At 39.4% G+C, this 22,000-nt stretch overlaps 1 protein-coding gene, 1 long non-coding RNA gene and 1 pseudogene across 16 annotated transcripts in view; 2 read left to right on the forward strand and 1 right to left on the reverse strand.

Moving 5' to 3' along the window:
* ALG9 (ALG9 alpha-1,2-mannosyltransferase) overlaps nt 1–22,000 on the reverse strand; it is a 114,741-nt gene that overhangs the window by 55,176 nt on the left and 37,565 nt on the right. For all 14 annotated transcript variants that reach the window (XM_072821946.1, XM_072821954.1, XM_072821956.1 and 11 more), the window contains 4 exons: nt 21,458–21,612; nt 18,638–18,767; nt 17,646–17,793; nt 16,315–16,444 (listed from right to left, as the gene is read on the reverse strand). In XM_072821946.1, coding sequence (XP_072678047.1) covers nt 16,315–16,444; nt 17,646–17,793; nt 18,638–18,767; nt 21,458–21,612 — 563 coding nt within the window. The remainder of the gene's footprint in view (nt 1–16,314; nt 16,445–17,645; nt 17,794–18,637; nt 18,768–21,457; nt 21,613–22,000) is intronic.
* On the forward strand, nt 4,447–6,746 carry LOC140630950 (secretory carrier-associated membrane protein 3 pseudogene; annotated as a pseudogene).
* LOC140630952 (uncharacterized) overlaps nt 21,210–22,000 on the forward strand; it is a 37,395-nt gene continuing 36,604 nt past the window's right edge. For both annotated transcript variants that reach the window (XR_012028633.1, XR_012028632.1), the window contains exon 1: nt 21,210–21,581. This is a non-coding gene — a long non-coding RNA (uncharacterized lncRNA). The remainder of the gene's footprint in view (nt 21,582–22,000) is intronic.

Raw genomic sequence — 22,000 nt, forward strand, 5'->3', positions numbered from 1 at the left:
CACAAAATCTTCTGCTATTATAATTCACTGTTTAATCAGCCAATTGATATTATTTTCAGTTCCTGGAATGTATTTCATGACCCAAGAAAAGGGAATGATTTTATGAACTCAAATCTTCCACAGTCATTTTCATCACCCTTCAAAAGAGTGTTAGTTCAATAAATGAAACTCTATGCAAGCTATTATTTGCATTAACTATGAAATTACAGGACTAGTTCCCTACTTGAAATGTTGGGAACAGTTAGGTAGGGGAAATAAACTAGGGCCCATGTCCAATTTTCTGGAGATTTTTATGTAGGGTTTTAATGGGTGACTTTGCTGGTTTATTTGAAATTTTGTGAATCCCCCAAATATTCTAATATTGAAATGTTAAAAGCAAATATATTCAGCAAAAGCTATATATGTAGTATTTCTTCTACTAACATATATAATCGAGTTGATTGTAGGTGTTAAGATTAAATGGATTTTGGAGCACCTGGGTGGCTCAGTCATTTGAGTGTCTGCCTTTGGCTCAGGTCATGATCTCCTGGTCCTGGGATTAAGCCCCAGGTCAGGCTCAACAGGGAGTCTGCATCTCCCTCTCCCTCTGCTCCTCCCCCGTGCCTATGCTCTCTCTCTCTCTCTCTCTCTTAAACAATAAAATATTTTTTAAAGAGTAAATGGATTTTTTAAAAGATAAATCAATATTTTCAAAGTAAATAGTTTTAAAAGTAACTACTGAGGGGATCCCTGGCATGGCTCAGTGGGTTTAGTGCCTGCCTTCGGCCCAGGGCATGATCCTGGAGTCTCAGGATCGAGTCTCACATTGGGCTCCTGCATAAAGCCTGCTTCTCCCTATGCCTGTGTCTCTGCCGCCTTCTCTCTCTCTCTCTCTCTCTCTCTCTCTCTGCTCACATGAATAAATAAAATCTTTTAAAAAATTAAAAATTAAAAAAAAATAAAAGTAACTATTGAGTGATTAGGCAAGGTAAACAACGATGGGAAAACTGGGTCACAACGACAAAAAGACGTTAACAGTCGCTCTCCCTTGCTCAAAATCTGCAAGGAACTCCCACTGGAAACAGGATCTGTAGCCTACAAAGTGGCTTGGTAGACTAGTTGGAAGAAAAGTAGTAGAAAAGAACAGTACAGGAGCAGCAAACTACCTTTGTGAAACTCAGAGGTGTAAGTGAACCAGGCACACAGGGTAGGTGGAAGAGGCTACGAGACAGGAGGTAGGGTGTGGCTCCCAGGCTTTGAACTCGTCATTCTGTAAATGATCCTGACTAGGGAGTTCAAAAGCATCCACATGAAAACAGACCTAACACAGGTAAAAGGAAAGAATTCCATCCTCCTGCAATGTATCAAATTGATAGAGAACCAGTTATGACCTGAGTCTGCCAAGCAGTAAGCCCTGCCAGTTCACATTAGAAACAAAGGACAGAAGAAGGCAAGGCTGTATGTCAAGTGACTGAGCTCACAGGTGGGATCCTCAGTCTTTGAAGCAAAGAGGTATTTTCCATTTCTTGTCAAGTTAAAAGTTGCCCTTGAGAAGCAAAAGATAAAGGGAAGCACGCAGTAGAACATAAGCAATGGAGTCAAATCGTAAGACTATTTTTCTGGATTATAGCTTATAGACTAATGAGTTCCTGGCAAGGGTCAGAACGCAGCTTACAAAGATGAGAGTGAATGTGCTTAGAGAAACTTCCAGCTAGATGAAGAGATCTTTAAACTAAAATCTGAAAGGGGAAGAAAAAAAATCCAGATAAAAATCATAAAATCAGACACTCTAGTCCAAAATATTTTATGTTTTAAAAAACACACAGAAGGAAGAACTAAATAATTTTAAGGAAAAATACAAAGAGGCTTAGAAATAAAAACCTATGGCCTCAAATATCAATAAAGCATTTGATCCACTATGTTAAAAGAAGATGTCAAATAAAAAGCAAGAGCAAGCACTTTTCCATTTTCTTTCTGCTAAGTCCAGCTAAAAACCCTAGACCTATGTATGAAACAAATATAAAACAACTCCAAAGGGCAGAAAAAAGAAAGCAGACCAGCTAGCAACCTCAGGACCCCAGGAACAATACTTTTATACAATAAACAGTCTACTCTAGCAGTGTCAACTTAGCTAGGCCACAGTATCCAGATATTTGGTCTAACATAAGACTAGATGTTGCTGTGAAGACATTTTTTAGATTAAATTAACACTTCAATCAGCAGACTTTGAGTAAAGCAATTACCCTTCATAATGTGGGTAGGCCTTGTCCAATCAGTTGAAGAGCTTAAGAAAAAAAGAGTGAGGTTCCCTCAGGGAAGAGAGAATTCTGCCTCCAGACTGCCTTCAGACTCAAGCTACATTGATTCTTCCCTGGGTTCTCAGCCTGACAACCTACCTTAGAGATTTTAAGCTTAACGGTTCCCACAATTGTGTCAGTCAATTTCTTAAATTACTCTAATACACACACACACACACACACTATTGCTCTGTTTCTCTGGATGACCCTAAAACACTAGTCAAACAGCACTCAAGAGTGTCATTCCACCAACACTTCTGATAATGTTCAGTGGAGAATCCAGACTTCCACCTTTACCAGGCTGCAATGAAGGACCCCTCCTCCTGGCCTGGATGGTATTAGAAAAGACTGAGTAGCAGGGAGCCAGGACTTACAACCCTGGTGGGCAGTAATCAGTCTCCTCTCTCCATCACCTACTCCATAGCATCAGAGGAAAACACACAGGGAGCCTGGACTCCCACTCTACCTAACAGTAATAAGGCACCCCACCACCTACATGCTGAGGTGGTGTCAGAGAAGGCATAGTAGAGTCAGGACTCCATTACTGTCCAACAGTCACACCCCCATGGAATCAGTGGAGGCCACCTGGGGAGTAGTAACAGGTACCCCTACCCTCAGTCAAGGTGATATCAGTAGAGGCCTACTAGGGACACTAAACTTCCCACCACCACATAGCAGTAACATCCAACCATACCTACTCCCAGGTATCTATGGAGACCAAGAAGAGAACCTGGACTTCTAATTCTGACTGGCAGTGACAAGACAACCCCCCTTTCCTCCACCATTGTTGGGTCAGAGGAGGTCAGCTAAAACAAAAGACTTAAAGAAGACCCAGAGTCTCATAATACCCAAAATGTCCTGGTTTAAATGAAAACTTATTCATTTCAGTAACAACCAAGAAGATCTCAATTCTCATGACAAATGACAACAGATGTCAACACAGAGATGATTAAGATATCAGAATTATCTAACAAAGATTTGAAAGCAGTCATGATAAAAATGCTTCCATCAGCAATTATGAACATGCTTGAAAAAAAAATAGAAAGTCTCAGCAAAGAAATAGAAGAAGAACCAAACGGGTATCAGAGATGAAATGAAAAGGACAAAAGCTTAAATAAACAGCTCAGTGGATATGCTCCACAGCAGAATGGAGGAATCAAAGGGGAAAAAAAAATCAGTGAACCAGAAAAAAGAGTAATACAATTACACAATCTGAGTAACAGAAAGGAAAAGGACAAAAAAAATAAAGAGTTCCAGGGACCTGTAGAACTCTCACCAAAGCTTTAACCTTCATGTTGCCAAGTCCCAGAAGGAGAGGAGAAAGAGGGCAGGGCCGAAAGAGGCCAAGAAGCAGAAATGGCTGAAACTCCCCAAATCTAGCAAGACAGTTAAACTTAGGGAATCAAGAAGCTGAACAAATCCCAATCAGGATAAATTCAAAGAAATGCATTCTAGGATACTTCATAATTTAACTTGTGAAAACTAAAGACAAAGAAAAAAATCTTGAAAGCAGCCAAAGAAAAACAACATCTTGCCTATAGAGGAAAAACAAGTAGGATGACAGCAGATCTCTTATCAGAAACCAAGGAGGCCAGAGAGATGGTACAATGTTGTTCAAGCAGTGAAAGAACAGAACTGCCAACCCATAATGCCATATCCAGAGAAGAAGCATTCTTTACCCTGAAAGAATGGCACAAGTTCTAAAAATAGAAGCTAATAATAAAAGAAGGAACTGTGGAACATTACAAAGGAAGAAAGAACAGAACAATAAGTACATGGATAAATACAATAAATTTTCCTTCTCAAGTTTTCTAAGTTATCGTTTAAAGGTTGAAGCAAAAATTTTGACACTTTTTTTTAAAGATTTTATTTATTTATATGAGAGAGAGAGAGAGGTACAGACACAGGCAGAGGGAGAAGCAGGCTCCATGCAGGGAGCGCGATGTGGGACTCCATCCGGGTCTCCAGGATCACACCCTGGGCTGAAGGTGGGCGCTAAACCGCTGAGCCACCTGGGCTGCCCAAATTTTGACTTTCTGATGTGGTTCTCAATCTACATACGAGAAATATTTTAGACAATTATATACAGGAGGATAAAGGGATTTAAAGAGAGGTAAGACTTCTAATACTTCACTTGCACGGGTATAGCCAATCTAGAAAATCACTTGGCAGTTTCTTAAAAACTGAAACCTATACCTACCGTATGATCCAGCAGTCATATTCCTGAGCATTTATCCCAGAAAAATGAAAACGTGCATCCCACACAAAAACCTGTACACAAATATTCACAACAGCTTTATTTGTCCAAAAACTGGCAACAACCAAAATGCCTTTCAACAGGTAAATGACTCAACAAACTGTACGACCTTATACCATGGAACACAACTCAGAAACTAAAAGGAACAAACTGATACATACAACTTGGATGGATCTCAAGGGTATCACATGCCGAGGGAGAAAGGCAGTCTAAAGGTTACATATTGTATGATTCCATTTATTTAAAATTCTCAAAATAGCAAAATTAGAGATGGAGGATAAAGTAACTGTTGCCAGGGGTCAGGGATGGTGAAGATGGCATGAAACTATACAGGAGTGGTAGAAAGAAGACTTCTGTGCAGGTGGAATAGTTCTGTACTTTGGATCCTTTCAGTGGATACCTGAATCTATTTACATGTGACAAAATGGCACAGAATCATACTAACATCAACTTCCTGGTTTAGGAACTCTACTCCAGTTACAGTGGGGAAATTGAAGAGTACATGTACCCTTCTCTGTATGAGCTTTGTAATTCCTGGGAATCAAATTCTTTCATGAAAAAAAGTTTTTTAAATGAAAAAAAAAAAAAAAGCAATAAGGAGCCTCGAGATTTGACAGGATGGTATATGTGACTGGAACTGGTTAACCTGTGTCCCTAATAGAAGGGTATATCTTTCTCAAGAGAAACTCAAATAACATAAACTAAAAGGCAAAAAATAAGCAAAACTTTCCTGAAAACCCTTCACCATGAGAGGAGAAATGGAAAGGACTGAACACAGCAATGATGAGACTTGAAGAAAAGACAGAATACTAATCAAAAAAAGGTATCAAGGCAGTTGCAAACATGGCTCAGAGCAGAGACGGCGAAAACCCCTTCATCAGGCCCGGCAAGCTTGACAACCCCTTTCAGGACCCAGCCGTGATCCAGCACCAACCCAGCCCGCAGTATGCCACTCTTGACGTCTACAACCCTTTTGAGACCCGGGAGCTCCCACTGGCCTATGAGCCCCCTGCCCCTGCCCCGTTGCCTTCACCCTCGGCACCCTCCTTGCAGTCATCAAGAAAGCTCAGCCCCACAGAACCCAAGAACTATGGCTCCTACAGCACCCAGGCTTCAGCTGCTGCAGCCACTGCTGAGCTGCTGAAGAAGCCGGAGGAACTCAACCGGAAGGCCGAGGAGTTGGACTGGAGGGAGCGGGAACTGCAGCATGCTGCCCTGGGGGGCACAGCTGCTCGACAGAACAATTGGCCCCCCCTACCTTCTTTTTGCCCAGTCCAGCCCTGCTTTTTCCAGGACATCTCCATGGAGATCCCCCAAGAATTTCAGAAGACCGTATCTACCATGTACTACCTCTGGATGTGCAGCACACTGGCCCTTCTCCTGAATTTTCTTGCCTGCCTGGCCAGTTTCTGTGTGGAGACCAGCAATGGCTCAGGCTTTGGGCTCTCTATCCTCTGGGTCCTCCTTTTCACTCCCTGCTCCTTTGTGTGCTGGTACCGCCCCATGTATAAGGCCTTCCGGAGTAACAGTTCATTCAATTTCTTCGTTTTCTTCTTCATTTTCTTCGTCCAGGATGTGCTTTTTGTCCTCCAGGCCATTGGCATCCCAGGTTGGGGGTTCAGTGGCTGGATCTCTGCTCTGGTGGTGCTGAAGACCAACACAGCTGTAGCTGTGCTCATGCTCCTGGTTGCCCTGCTCTTCACTGGCATAGCTGTGCTGGGAATTGTGATGCTAAAGCGGATCCACTCCTTGTACCGCCGCACAAGTGTCAGCTTTCAGAAAGCCCAGCAAGAATTTGCTGCTGGTGTCTCTCCTCAACCCCGCGGTGTGAACTGCTGCTGCCAACGCAGCCGCTGGCGCTGCCGAAAATGCCTTCCGAGCCCCATCAGCCCTGGCAGGGATGCCCTGGCCCTGCCACTGGAGGGAGCACAGTTAGCCCCCATCCCTGAGGGCTCTGGGGCTTGGTGAGACATCCGTCACTACTTGGGGTCTCCTCTTATGCCCCCAGGTTCGCAGCCATAACTGCTGACCCTGACTTAAGGGTGTGGGGAGCCCACTGTGACCCAGTCCCGCTACCCCTGCCACTCCCCCGAATAGGCCACACTACTGCCACCTCTCACACACCCCAACCCAGCTTCCCTCTGCTGTGCCAAGGCTGTTGCTTCGGTTATTTAAATAAAAAGAAAGTGGAACTGGAAAAAAAAAAAAAAAAAGGTATCAATCTTGTTTTCTAAAAAACTGCTAACCAGTCTTATAGCAAATGCTATCATATTAAGGCAAGAAAATGAACCTTTTTCATTGGCTGACATCTTGATAGGTAACATAAACCTATTTGTTCTGTTCTTATTAAAGGCAGACAGAGATAGCTATAGAAATCAGGGGTTTGGAAATTTTAAGAATTTCCTTAAAACAAGAGGAAGTAGGAGAGTTAAGTATTTCTCTGGGTCTGGGATCTGTTAATGAAGGCTGACAAGGCTCATCAGCTAACATCTGTGCAGTGGGGGGCCCTGCCAGCAATACAACGATGGGAAGGACACGATCCCTGTCTTTCCAGAGCTTGTAACCTAGCACCCTAAGAGGAGTATACCTAGACCTTGAAGGATGATAGCGCTTGAGTCCTAATTAGTCTAAATATCTATTATTATTAGGATTTTTGGGGAGGTCTCTCTTGAATTCAAGATGGCCAAATGAAGGGCTATATAAGTATTTTAGTTAAAAATTGTTAAATCAATAAAAAAATAAATAAAAAATTTAAATCATCTGCTATGTATATATCCTATGTTCAGTATGGTGGAGATTTCAAAAAGTAAGGACAAAGACATGAACCATTGTCCTTAAATAAATAAATAATTTAGCAGAGAACACCGTCACATAAATATAGGAGAATGAAACAGGAAAGAAATGAAAAATGTCCTGCCCAATTAACGAAAATCTAGAAATCTCAAACCATTTAACCTTCCCCCAAACACTCAATGTTCTTTCATACTTCTACCTTTGCATATGTGGTTCTCTTTGGCTGGAAAGCTAATTTCCCCTTCCTCTGCCAGAGAATGCCCTGTCATTTTCTGAGACCCAGCTCCCATGCCACCTCTTATATGAAGCAGGAAGTCCTTCCTTCTTTCTCTGTGCTCCTACAGCATATTCTGGCACTCATGACATTGCTGAAAAATGTCTGAGAAGACAAGACTCCAAATTCACCTTTAGGTTTATCAAAATAATTTATGTGCATAGTTCAAAACTTACGTAGCACCGAAGTTTATGAAAAACAGTGGTACCCTCTGTATTTCCAGGTCCCACTTCCCAGAGGCAGCTACTTACAAGTCCATCAGCTTTTTCTCCTGGTACCTTTTGATTTTTTCAATTGTCAAATAATAATACACAGTAACTTCTTTTGGTACTTGATGCACCTTGGTATCAACCATTTCTCATCTATCATCTCAGGTATACTCTGGGGCCTTCATCACTGTGAAAAGCAGGGTCCTTCAGTTCTGGGTGATTTTCCCAGAGTTTTTGATAATTTCCACTCTTCCATTTCATTTGTTCTCTCTGGACCTCCTATTAGCTAGCTGGATGCTGGCTCATCTTTCTCCCTTTTCCTATTGTCCATTTCTTTGGGTTTTGTTCTGTTTTTGTACTATTGTGGAATGGAAGATTGCTCCAACTTGATCCTTTCATTGTTCTAATTTTGTCAATCGCCATTATCTTATTCTTAGTTTCTAGGAGCTCTTACTTTCTGATGGTTCTTTTTTCAAAGCAAATGCTTTTGTTTCACGGTCCCCAACCTTCCCTTTAACCTATCAGGGAACATTGATTATAGAAATTTAAAATCTTTTTCTGCTTCCTATACATTGTTTTTCCCAATTCCTTCCCTGACCCCAGACACTTTTTTTCTTGGTGGAGACTTGTCTTAAATGATAGGACATTTTGCTTTCTGTCACCTTTGTATTTTCAATACACAGTCAGTGACAATAAAAATTTATATAAGTGGGTAGATGAATGAGCCAATGAAGGAACAGAAGGAGAAGCATTTAAAATTTATGAAAAAAGATGCCAAAAAGGTTAGACACTCATGCTATTGTACTGGAAAGACTGACAGATCAGGGTCTTTTTGGGCCAGGGGACCCAGGACAGTGGGAAAGGCCCCTGCCAACAGGTAGTCTCTGGTACATGTACTGGATAGACATGGCCCTTTGTGGGAACCTCAACAACAGGCAAATTATTTCATTTTACTTAAAATTTCATGTAATTCTTTAACTCTCCTCCTGCCTGGAAGAGTTTAACATACAACTTCATGGTCTATTTGCCACAGCAACATCCTGTCTTAGTTGAGTATTTAAAAAAGTTATTCATGTTGCTCTTCTCCTCATAGCTTATAATAGGTAAACCACATTTATCTCTTTGAGGCAATCTAGTAAGCAGAAAGAGGAGCAAAAGTAGTCTTAGATCTAATGACTGAAATAACTAAGAGGCCAGAAGGCTAAGAGGCAAAAATTACTTAATAGAAAATCTTTCTCAATTTTGAGTTGAAGGTTCTTCTTGGGCTCAGAAACAAGAAACCAGAGGTCAGCTGACAGCATACTGAGTGTGGTCTGTAAGCACACAAGAGAGCTTCCTGGTCGTTTCAAAAAACTGGTGTCTATAGCCCCTATTATTGGGGTTCTTTTTTAAAAATGATGAAAGTACAGCATGGCTTACTATAAAAATATTTTAAATGCATTTTTAAAAAATTCCCTATAATCCCACCACCCAAAATAAATCACCATCAACCTGTTAGTTTATATCCCAGACCCTCTTTTCTACAGACATAGATTTTTCCTTATAAGATCTGGATCATATTATATATATATAGACTGTTTTACTGTGACTATTTTTAGTTTGAGTTTTCTCAGTTGAAATCCCTGGTAACACCAAGGGACTACTGCCCCTTAGGTCTAAGAGCTAGAATCAGAAAGAATAGTTTCTTCTCTCGGTTTTATCAGTATCTCAAAATGCAAAATCTGAGCCCATCCTCCATAACATCGTCTACAAATCAAAAACCAAGAGACTGGATTTAAATCTGCCTTAAAGTGTAACCAAAAAGCTCATTTTTTTGTTTCTTCAGATTTAATCATTCTTTCTTGCATCAAAAATAACAAAATTGTAGGGTGACATTAACACATGATCGTGAAACAAAAATGTGTTTCATTTCATTAGTCACAGGCTACATATCAACCAGCTGTTGAAGCTAAAAATATGCCTTGGTTTAAAATTTTGTAAAATACAAGCATTTAAGACTCATTTTGAAAGAAATGTGACTTCTTTCAGTTTCTAAGAACCCACTAGAAGCTTTGGAGAAGAACAAATCAGCACCTCTAAAGCAGAAGAAGAAAAAAAGGTATGGAGGGGAATTCAAACTAATTTATTGATAATCAATAGCACTTTGTTTACATCTTACCAATAAATGTATGTTAAGGATGAAAATTTAATAGCACCTTCAGACAAAGAAAAATATGTATTCTCAAAGAACAGGCATGGGATAGACGTCAAATCATCATTAATAAAAAGTGTGCATTTTCATGATGTGAGCACTAGGTGTTATACTATATGTTGGCAAATTGAATTTAAATAAAATTGTTTTAAAAACAAAAAAGAGAAATAACTACAGACTTCAAAAAAAAGAACGTGTACTTTTTGTTGGGAATAGGAATGAGCTAAGGGGAGTTGGGCAGGAATAAATACTCGCCACTCTGCCTCATGAGCTGAACAGAGATTCCAGGGAAGGGGACTGTCTCTCTCCAACTCTCAAGCATCAGCATCACACTCAGGTAGAACTACCCAGCACAGTGTGCCGCTAACATATATTCCTCTCCTCTGGGACAGAAGCAGTAAGCAGACTTCCATCTCTGGTCATTAAGTCCCATGGTCCAGGAATCATGTTGCAAGATAAGATTTACCACCATTAAATAAATATTTGATTAGAAAACAGGCAATGAGATATCCTGAAATTACAACTGGATTTCAGATGCAGTCACAGCAAATTGGAAACAGATCAAAACTATTTCAAGGGCCTTAGAAACTCACAAAGTCATTTAAGAAAAAAACACATATCATTCAGTTCCTGAAAAGGAATTACAGCTGCTTCTAACGCCCAGCCCAGTGCTACACCATTTTGCCAGGCATTAATATTCTCCAGTAATATATTTTTTTTAAAAGGAAGCACAGAGGCCTATGTTTGATAGGGAAAGACTTCAAGTATCTTTCTGGCTTTTCTTTTCTTTTCTTTTTTTAAGATTTTATGTATTTATTCATGAGAGACAAAGACAAAGAGAGTCAGAGGGATAGAGGGAGAAAGCAGGCTCCCCCACATGGAGCCCGATGCGGGACTCGATCCCCAGACTGGGATCATGCCCTAAGCTGAAGGCAGATGGTCAACCACTGAGCCACCCAGGTGTCCCTCCTTCTGGCTTTTCATTTCTTCTTTTATATAAACTCCACTTAAATTTAAGTAGTTGTAACCCAGAGGCACAAACTGTTTTATAGTTTTGTCATCTCCCATATTTACTAGATATGTATTCATCAATTGAAACTTTACATTCCTGAGTAAAAATGTACTGCACTGTAAAAATGTGAACTCACAGGTCAAAATTTTTGGTCATTAATCACTAAAGATCACAGAAAGTTCATTTTTCTAAATGTCAACATAGTGGATACCAGAGAATTAATCTTAAGGAAGCATTTTGAAGAGGTTTCACTTAAATTCCTAGCAATTCCAATCTTATTCCACCACACATACTCTAGCATTTTGAACTTGCTTGCTTCATTCCTCAGGCTGGTAACAAAGAGCAAGGATATCTATAGAACAATTTATTTTCTCCTGCTCTAATAAGAGCAGGAGGAAGGATAAGATAAAGACTATAGGGGAAAAAAAAGCAACTGGGGACCCTGATTATTTCTATAGGCAAACACAACAACTGCTACTTAAAATACCTGGCATATATATAACAGAGCTCTAGAAACGTAAAAGTAACTTCTTTAAAAAATTAATGCTCAGCTATTTACTTCCTTTCAACCTTGTTACATCAAAAAATGATTAACCATTACACACATACATACACACTCAAGTGATAGGCCATATGGTATAAACCGTGAGTGGCTTTTGGAACTAAGAGGAGGTGTGAAAAGAATATTGGGGAAATCCTGAAATCAAGCTTCTTATCCCAGGACTAACCTTTGTCAGATTACAACCCCTCTGAGCCTAAGTTTCTTCACCCATAAAATGAAGATCATGGACTCTGTGGTATCTTTAATTCCCTTTCATATCTGTAAATTCTTCCCACTGGGAAAAACAAGGACTTAAAAACAAAATAAAGCAAGTTTTGACTGAATATACAGTCAACTGTGTTGTAACACTTGTTTTGAAAGTGCAAATTTGTTCTAACACAACAGATATTATCAGGGAACAGTTTGAGTATAATTCAGTTTCTGCTTTTGCTCATGTGTCATTTAATCCACAAGAAACACAAGGTGAAGCCAGCAAACCACACTCAGCTGACCTCCCCAGAATGGGAACCCACGGAGTGCACACGCACAGTCCACAGTCCTCCAGCTTCTGCAATGCACTGCAGGCCTCTAGCAGCACCCTCCTGTCAATCTTTGGCAGGAGGAATTTCTGTCCCGTTGCAGAATAACCCTTCCAGCACCACTTCCACAAGCAAACTTCAGGTCTTTTTCAAGATAAACTCCCATATTACTATAGTACATGTGTACTTTTAGCTGCTTAACTAAATATGTGAAACTGTGCTACCATGTTTATATGTTCATCTTTTTTTTTATGTATCACTGAGAATGTCGTTGTTGAGTATTATGTCTCTAATCCCATTTTTCCCATTAGCCTTGTGGTTTTTTACCACACAATGACGTTTTGCAACTTTATATCACATTACAGCAGACCTGACTATATCACTGTTTGGGGAAAAGTCATAAATGAACACTTCCGTTTTTCAAAGACAACAGATAGACAAGCTTCCTTCAAGTCTGCTGATGCATTAAGTTAGAATCAAAGGAAAGTCTGTTCCCTCCTGACCAGGTGTTTTTTACTCCTCTGGCTCCCACATCAGGCATCAGATTTGGAGTCAGAAGGGTATCCTTCACCTTGAAAGAACCAACAAGAAACTGGATTTGTCCATTGATAAAGAAGAGACACTGAATTTTGGCAGAAAATCTGGCATGTCCCACTGTAAAAATGTCACTCATTCAATAATGAGATGCTCAAAAGTTACTCAATATCAACTATGAAAGAATGCGGAGCAAAAAAAATATTTCTGCAATATAGTTCCATCAGTACGTTAGAAACCGCAGAGGCCTTACAAACACTCTTAATTCTTGATAAACTCAGACATAAAGGAGGAGAGTGAACTAAAGGAAGTCCTGCATGTTTCCTAGTTTCCATGTGCCAGAAAGAGGAGACAGACCAAATCACTTAGCATTGAAACCAAAGGTTGTCTAAAACCTGTCACTCAGAGCCAATGGGCAGATAAAAAACAACGCTGCCATCTAGCATGTTCAGGAAAGACAGGAAACATCATTAATTTGCGTTCTTGAAAGAACCTGGACTTAAAGCCACGACTGACACCAGAAGTAACGAACATCGATACAGTATATAGCATGTGTTCCTATACACCAGGCCAAGTTATTTGGCCACTACAGTCATAATCCTGGCACTGTTTCTTTCTTCTTCTTCTTCTTTTTTTTTTTAAGATTTTTTTTAAGATTATTTATTTATTTATTCATAGAGATGCAGAGAGAGAGAGAGAGAGAGAGAGAGGCAGAGACACAGGCAGAGGGAGAAGCAGGCTCCATGCAGAGAGCCTGACGTGGGACTCGATCCCAGGTCTCCAGGATCATGCCCTGGGCTGCAGGCGGCGCTAAACCACTGCGCCACGGGGGCTGCCCTTTTTAAAAGATTTTATTCATTTATTCATGAGAGACATAGAGAGAGAAGCAGGCTCCCTCTCAGGAGCCTGATGCGGCACTTGATCCCAGAACTCTGGGATCCCGACCTGAGCTGAAGATGCTCAACCACTGAGCCACCCAGGTACTCTCTAGCACTGTTTCTTAAAGAACTACAACACAGGGGAGCCTAGTGGTTCAGTCAATGGGAGTCTGCTTCTCTCTCTCCCTCTGTTGCCCACCCCCCCCTGCTTGTACACTCTGTCAAATAAATAAAATCTTTAAAAAAAGAAAAAAACTACAACATTAAAAATTTTTTAAATAGTTGGTATTTAAAAAAAAATAGCTGGTATTTTTGTTTACATACATATGTACATGTATATGCAAAGAAAATAAATAAAAGACAAAAAACACCAAAATGGTAACATAGGTTAATATTTGGGTAATAAGATTATAGATTACTTTTTTACTGATAGCTTTCATTATTTTATATAATGGATATATATTGTTCATTTTATCAGAAGAAAAACAACTGACTGAAAGAAATGAATCCCTGTTCATCATTCACATAGAATTCGCAGTAAGCCGTCAAGTATCTCTTCTAAAATCCAAAGGGTGAAAGGTGAGCAGCCTGGATTTGGAGGGCACTTGTCCTACTAGGCAGGAAATGTCAGAAAGAACCTTACAGGAACACTCGCAAACACAAGAAGGTGTACAAGCACAATGGCAGACACTAAACATTCAGTAGATATATCCGACTTGTTTTGAATCAGACAGCATTTTGGTGACTCCTATAGGTATACCAAACAATCTTTGCTTTTGTGTAAAGCTAACATAGAGCCACTTAACTAAATTTAATGCTATCTGGTAGCAGAGAATATGGAAATACAATCTAACCAAAAACAACCAGTCACCAAAGCCTACGAAATGTGTAAAAGGCCACTGCATATTTTACAGCCAGCTTTCTCTCAAGATCACTGTTCCAATGATAAGGAATGTTCATTTCTCCACTCAGAAACCATGCGCAGGCCAATGACTAGACAAACAGCACTATCCCAGATGCTATGGTGAGTACCGAAGAAACCGGGTGCAGGCACTCTTGCACAGCACGCATAGGCTGGTGGGGAGAGACAGGACATTTGTATCAGAAATACAGAAATAAAGTAAGATAAAAATAAATGGCTACATGAACAGTAAAGAGTATTAAAGGCACTTAAAAGAGCACAGTTCACTGTGGGCTTAAGTAGGTGGGAAAGGCTACAGAGAGGAAAAAAGCTTTGAGGGCATAAGGAGGGAGACAAAGGTAGTCCAGGCACGGTCACCAAGATAAGCAAAGTCATTTAGGTGGAAAAGGCAATGATGAGTTCGGGTAGACAAAAATCAGGTTGGAGAACAAGGAAAGTAAAAAAGGAAAGAAAGATTCAGGCACATCATAAATCCTCTTAAGGGTTCCTTTACCTCTAATCCATCTGATGGATCACTATCAGATTAAGGACATTTGTGGGAAAATCCAATGTATCAGACACGATGCTAAATATGACAAATATCTAAGTTCATTATTATCTTCCAAAGTGGGTATCATTATTCCCATTTTACAGACAGAAACTGAAATTAAAGAAGAAGTTAATTTGTCCAAGGTCACCAAGGTAAGCAACAGAACTAGGATTTGAACTCAGACCTACCTGGCTGAAAAGTCCATGCTCCTTTTTAGTACTCCATGCTACTTTTTCCCATGACATAACTATGATAACGTCATTCTGAATTTATGCCTTCCCCCATCCCAGTGTACACACCTACCCTTCTGACTACCCACTGTCCTCATGGTGAACCCCATCAAGCCTGCTGTCAGGAGATATCTGCAGCTAAAATAAAAATGGCTGAAAAAAGTTTTCCCCATCCTGGAAAGGAATCAGATGTTTAAGAAAAAATCTCTAATATAAACTGCTTTGTGGAATACAGATCTTACCTTCTTAGGGGGCCCGGGCAAGCATATATCTTACAATGGCCATTTTCATAGCTTATAGCTTGAACTCCCACAGTAAGAACCTCACTCATAAGCCCTGAGGGTCTCCATCTGGGAGACAAAAGGCCATGTTTAGCTGCAGGAGTGCTTCATAATACCACGAGTCCCAATCATTTTACATATTTATGGAAAAACCTACACAAAATGTGTTTGACATCTAAACCATAAATCTTTCTTTAAAAGACAGGTTGCCAAAAAAAGTGCTTTCTAATAATTCTGTAAAATACTCTTCTGTCTCTAAGAACCAGAAACATTATCTTTATTGCTCTTACCTTTTCTACAATCAAAGATCTTACAAGTATCAAATGGCGTAAGTGTCATCTTTCAAAGGAACTAAAATAAAACCACATGGGATCCAAGAGTACATAAAGATGAATGGGTAAAAAAGCATGACCCTGACAGAGATTGCACCATGCGCTCACCATGAAATTAGCCTTCATTCACTGACGTCCATTTGCTAAAACCAGAATACACTAATAATTATCAGGTCAAAAGTCTACTGGGAACTTGAAAGTCCCCCACTAAATATTTTAATGAGCCAGGGAATTATAAGAGTTTCAGAATGTGTTTTGAAATGATTCTAATCAATGTAAAAAAATTTCCAAACCAGCTTAGAAAATACATTGAACTACGTGTTTCACATAGAAAATACAAGGAAATTTTTAAATGAAAGTGATACTATTCTTTCTCAACAAAAGCGGTTACATCCCTGACCCTGAAGAAATCACTTCCTAAGAAATTCCCATTTCATCAAAGCTCCAGTTTGTATGCCAAAAGATTTTAGGGATAGAACTTTCTTTAAAGTCGTGAAAGGAAATTATTGCCCTTACGTATCTGGATGGCTCCTCCAGGTTCTGGTCATTCATGTCAGTAGGAACAATTCGGGTAGCCAGTGGTCCCTCTGCAAAAGGCTTTGGTAACTGGCCCCTGAACTCTGATGTAATGAACTGAAGCTGCCAACTGTCAGAAACACAAATAAGGGAGAGTAAGAAAAACACAGGGGCCCCATATTGCTAAATGTACTTGAAATAAACAAGCCAAAAAAGAAAATCATGTGAAAAACATTTCTCTTGGAGAAAAAAATATTTCTTCTAAAACCTCCACCAGGGAGAGAGAGACAAAGGTCATGATTCAGTCCAACATCGTTGAGAAATTTTCAATGAGAGGTCTCTCAACCCATTCCACCAATTCTTAGGAGTGAAACTTGCAACGAAATGGTCCTACTGCCAAACAACCAGAGAAGGATCCCAGTTTATCACCAAGGATCAGAGGGACTTAGAAAATTAAAGCAAATTCACCAGGTACAAAGAGTGAAATGTAAGAACACACTGTGGGAGAAGTACTTCGTTTCTGAGTAATGCTCAAAAGTATCTTTAGTTAGGAAACTATGGTAAATGTAAAAGGCAAAAGCTAAAGTTAATTCTTAAAAAAAAAAAAAAAAACACATTTTAATCTAATCATTAATGACTGATACAGGATCTTCATTAAACACAAGATACCAAAAAAAAAAAAAATAAAAAAAAAATAAAAAAAAATAAAAAAAAATAAAAAATAAACACAAGATACCCCCAACCAACTAAGCTGAAGCCAATTCCCAAATGGAACAAGATGACTCATCTTAATCCGACTTCTCTTCCCTAAATAGGACCCTCTCCATCCCAGTTAAGCAAACACAAGGAATGCCAGAGCCTATGCTATCATCCAACAACAGAGCACAAAGGCAAGTGGTCCGGATATCTTAACCATAGCTTTCCCCAGTGTCCATATGCTGGTAAAGAGTTTTCACTATTGTTGGATGACAAACATTTCTTCTCTAAAAATACTCTCCTAGCTAGAGTTTCTAGACCACTTTTGGAAATAGATTAATAACAGATGACTATAGAAATTTAAATATGAATCCTCAGGAAGAGCCCCTAGCAGGAGCCTAGGGCTCGCAGTGTTTTTTAGAAGTCCCCAAACCTCTGTGGTTACAGATAGTACAGGATGCATGGCCAGACACAGTACTCAGTCTACTCAACACAGGTCACAGTGGTCTAAAGTGGTCAATTTTTCAAAAACTTTTTGTGAAAATCCCAAAATGAAAGAAAAATTAAGGAGACCCTGCCATAGAATTCCTATTTTTACTCTTTGATTTAAAACTGAGAATTAAAGGAAAACTTACTTATCAGGCAGAAGGAAGCTACTAGGAAAGCGATACCACTCCTTTCCTACACAGACATTTACAGGCCTGCCTTCTGGGACAGTGTGGATGGTCGGGTCTGTGGCAATTCGGTAAAATTCTGGATACAAGTCAAGGGGCCCATGATACCCTGGAAGGGAGAAAGGTTTATGAAAGCCAAAGATGAGTAAGATGAGAGTCTGACATTTAATCATAATGCATGTGAATGTCCCCTCAAAACCCATGTGTAATTTAAGGGTGCGAAGGTCCCCAACAAGCGCAGCAGGAAGCCTGCTCCATTGGCACATGGCATCTCTACAGTTAGGAAGATGATGACAGCAGAGACCCTATTTTACCAAATACCATTTGCTTTCTTGCCCCTTCTCTACACCTTTTCACTTTTTTTTTTTTTAAGAGTTTATTTATTTGACAGAGAGCCCACAAGCAAGGGGAACTGAGTAGGGGGAGTGGCAGGTGAAGAGGGAGAGGGAGAAGCAGGCTCCCCACTCAGGGCTCGATCCCAGGACCCTGAGATCATGACCTCAGCTGAAGGCAGATGCTTAACTGACTGAGCTACCCAGGCACCCTACCCTTCTGCCTTTTTAACTTCTGTTCTTTGAACACATTTTAAACTTCTAGATCCAAATAATGATTATAGGAAGAATATAATATGGGAATTGAGCCCCAAATTTGCTTCCTATGTTTCAGGCTTCCTTAATTCATCCTTCAAAATGAAAAAGCATCCTTTAAAAAACAAACAACAAAAACCAAAAATAGAAAAAATATTTTATAGTTAGTCATATTCCTTTTAGAATTCTCAGTCTTCTCTTTAATCTTAGAGAAGTCACATCCTTGTCACACTATTAAGTCTGCAGGTTCTCCTTATAGTAAAGTCCTCTGCCCAGCTAAAGCTGAACTGTATTAATCACATAACCATCAAAACCCAAGATGAGGTGCCTTGTGAGCATGGGTTAAGACGTTCTCTGTACATCTACCTTTGAACAGCGCCACAGAGCGAGAAAAAGATAAGAGCCCAAACAGGAAGAGCATTCCCGATGCCAGCCAGTTCGATGTCACAGTGTAATGCTCCAGGCGGTATCGCTGAAACACGAAGTGGTAACATTTCTAGAAGGAAAGAAAACTGTATTGAAAAAAAAAAAAAAAGAACTTGCAGAATATACATAATATAATCGAAAAACATCATAACAACACCAAGAAGGAGGAAGCAGCAAAAGAGATTTTAGCAAGGGTCTGAGCATTTGCAAACACTTAGTGAGGTACCCGCTTCAAATTCTAAGATGAAAACAAACTCCGATAAGACTATCTACAGGTCAGGCCAGCCAGAGGAATTCTCACCAGCTTCAGAGGAAACTTATTTGGAAACCTCTCTAGTGCTTAAAGTCCTAATAATTTCTTTCTTAAAAATATTTAAACAAAAGTGCTGGTGCGCCTGGCTAGCTCAGTCAGTGGAGCTTGCAACTCTGATCCCAGAGTTCTAAGTACAAGCCCCACATTGGGCGTGGAGCCTACTTAAAAGAAAAAATTGCTTTAAATAAACAAATAAACAAAAGTGCTTTTTGGCAGTTTGCTTTGATACATGAAGTATTTCTATATTGGTGTAATTAGTATTGATTTTTACCTTTATCAATGAGAAGTTTTCATCAGTTTTTAGTATCAACAAAATGTCTCAGACCAAACAAGAAAAAAGAATTCCTTTCATAGAACATCAGGAAAATGCTGTTAATTATCTGCTAAACTACTTTATAAACTAGAGAAATATTATTACAATATATACATATACAGACATGAATTCCACAATCTTTGAGAACCTTTCCAATAGATTTATTTCCTTCTTTCTCTCCTAGACTAGAACTAAACTTTGGGGAAGTAAAATTTTGCAAATATTTACTTGTTAGTGCCATAAATATTTTCATACTTGGGGGAATAATCTGTCCTAGGGAAACAATCCAAATACCCAAAGAAAGATATTCATCCTAGCATTGTTTAGAATAGTGAAATAACTAAGCAACCTCAACTAAATTATATATCTAATCATTACAACAAATTCAGTATATTACATATATTACATAATAATGTTTTTATACCAAATTTAGAACATACTCCTATTCAAAAGATGGGTACAGATATGGCAATCCTGAAAATTATATGATGTAGTTCTATTAAAAGGGATATAAAAAAGAGGGCACTGTGTGCATTTGCATCTTTTTTTGTTTGTTTGTTTGTTTGTTTGTTTGAAATAAAAGAACTTGATTGAAAGAAAGAAAAAAACAAAAAGGGATATAAAGTTATATGTACATTTAGATTACAACCATAATAAAGTTTGGTATGTGACAGATAAAAATGCTGGAAGGAAAGTGGTTTGTTAAGATAGCAGGGCTGGGGGTGCCTGGGTGGCTCAGTGGTTGAGTGTCTGCCTTCGGCTCAGGTTGTGATCCCAGAGTCCTGGGATCAAGTCCCCATAGGGAGCCTGCTTCTCCCTCTGCCTACGTGTGTGTGTGTGTGTGTGTGTGTATCTCACTCTCACAGTGTATCTCACTGTGTCTCTCATGAATAAATCTAAAAAAAAAAAAAAAATCTTTTAAAAGGATAGCAGGGCTGATTCTAAAAGGAGTAAAAAGTGGGGCACCTGGGTAGCTTAGGTGGTTAAGCTTCCAAATCAGTTTTGGCTCAGGTTGTGATCTCGGGGTTGTAGGATCAAGGCCCACACTGGGCTCCATGCTCAGCAAGGAGTCTCCTTGGGTTTCTCTCTCCCTTTCCTTCTGCTCCCCACCCCCTGCACGCTCTTGCTCTTTCTCAAATAAATCTTTAAAAAAAAAAAAGTAATAAAAGAAAAATTATGTGCAATAAAGTCCAATTACTTTTATAATATAAATTAAATTATAATACAAATTAAAACTACCATCCTAACATGGATGAGTCTTAAAAACGTTATGCTGAATGAAAGAAGCCAGTCACAGAAGCCATTCCGTTTACATGGAATGCCCAGAATGGGCAAATCTAGAGATGCAGAAAGATTAGTAGTTGCTTATGGCTGGGGAGATATGAGAAGGTGTGTGTGTGGGGGGGGGGGGGGGGTGACAGCTAATGGGTACAGGGTTTTTGAGGTGATAAAAATGTTCTAAAATTTACTGTAGTGATGGTTATATACATCTGTGAATATACTAAAAACCATTTAACTTATCACACCTTTTGGGTGAATTGTATGGTTTGTGTGAATTATACCTTCATATATTTGTTAGGGAAAAAAAACCTGTCCCCATAATTACTCTTTCCTGCCAGTTACAAATGGTAGCAGAGGTCAAAAAAGAGTCTGGAGGCTTCTGACAGCACAAATACAAAGATATTCAAGATCAGTTCTGACAAGGAATTGACCTGGACAGGTTTTAAGCCAGGATTACAAAGTGTCCCATATTGCTAACTGCCTGATGTTATCCCAAACTTGAGTAAGTTTTAATATGATCTCAGAGTTGAAGAGTAGACATTCCACTAGCTCTGCTGTGATGCCACCATCCTGTGGCAGGCCTATACTATGACTTAATAAAACTCTATCAGCAACTGGATTCCATGAGAAAGAAATTAACACACAAATCAACAATGCAAATACGTAACCAGCTTAAGAGGATGATCAACAGTCAAGCAATCAATGCATGAAGCTTTAACAATATAATCTATATCAGGTTTAATGCATGGATAAAATATCTTGGGAGAAGCATTCTGTAATTTGCCTTTAAGCTTTATGACCAATTTAAAAAGTGAAATGGAACAAAGCAGATAGACACTTCCTTGAAACTCACCTGAAGTGCAGAAAGGGCCACGGCACCACAGAGACATATAAGTGGATATACAGGGAAAAGAAATCTCTCCTCTTTGTGAGGCTGGATGAAGAAAATCAGAAACCAAATATACATTGGAGCCAAGGTAAGCCAATATGGGTGGCCTAAATTCTGAACTGTAAGACACAGAAAAATATCCACCTTTCACCATATTAGAATGAAACAACATATTTAGTTTCAATGTTCTCTTGATCTCAAACAGGAATACGCCCTAGGGCACCCCATAAAATGTTTCAGCTTTTGTCTTCACACTTTCTCTGATGCAGTAAAAGGGTTAGAAAGAGGTGTACACTCCTGAGCTCCCCCAAGAGTGTCAATATCTAATGGGAGGTATAATACTGGATTTGGCTAGAACACAAATGAAAGTCAAGCAAATGGGTAACAGAGCGTAATAATTTCCACACTGGATGAAGAAAAAAGGCTTCTTTCCCCAGTGAGTCCTGCCACTAAGATTAAAGGTTCCTGAGATTAACCAAAAGTATAACAAACTCCTTTCTTGGGTTT

Source organism: Canis lupus, chromosome 3, assembly GCF_048164855.1.
Source record: "Canis lupus baileyi chromosome 3, mCanLup2.hap1, whole genome shotgun sequence".
NCBI classification, from domain to species: domain Eukaryota; kingdom Metazoa; phylum Chordata; class Mammalia; order Carnivora; family Canidae; genus Canis; species Canis lupus.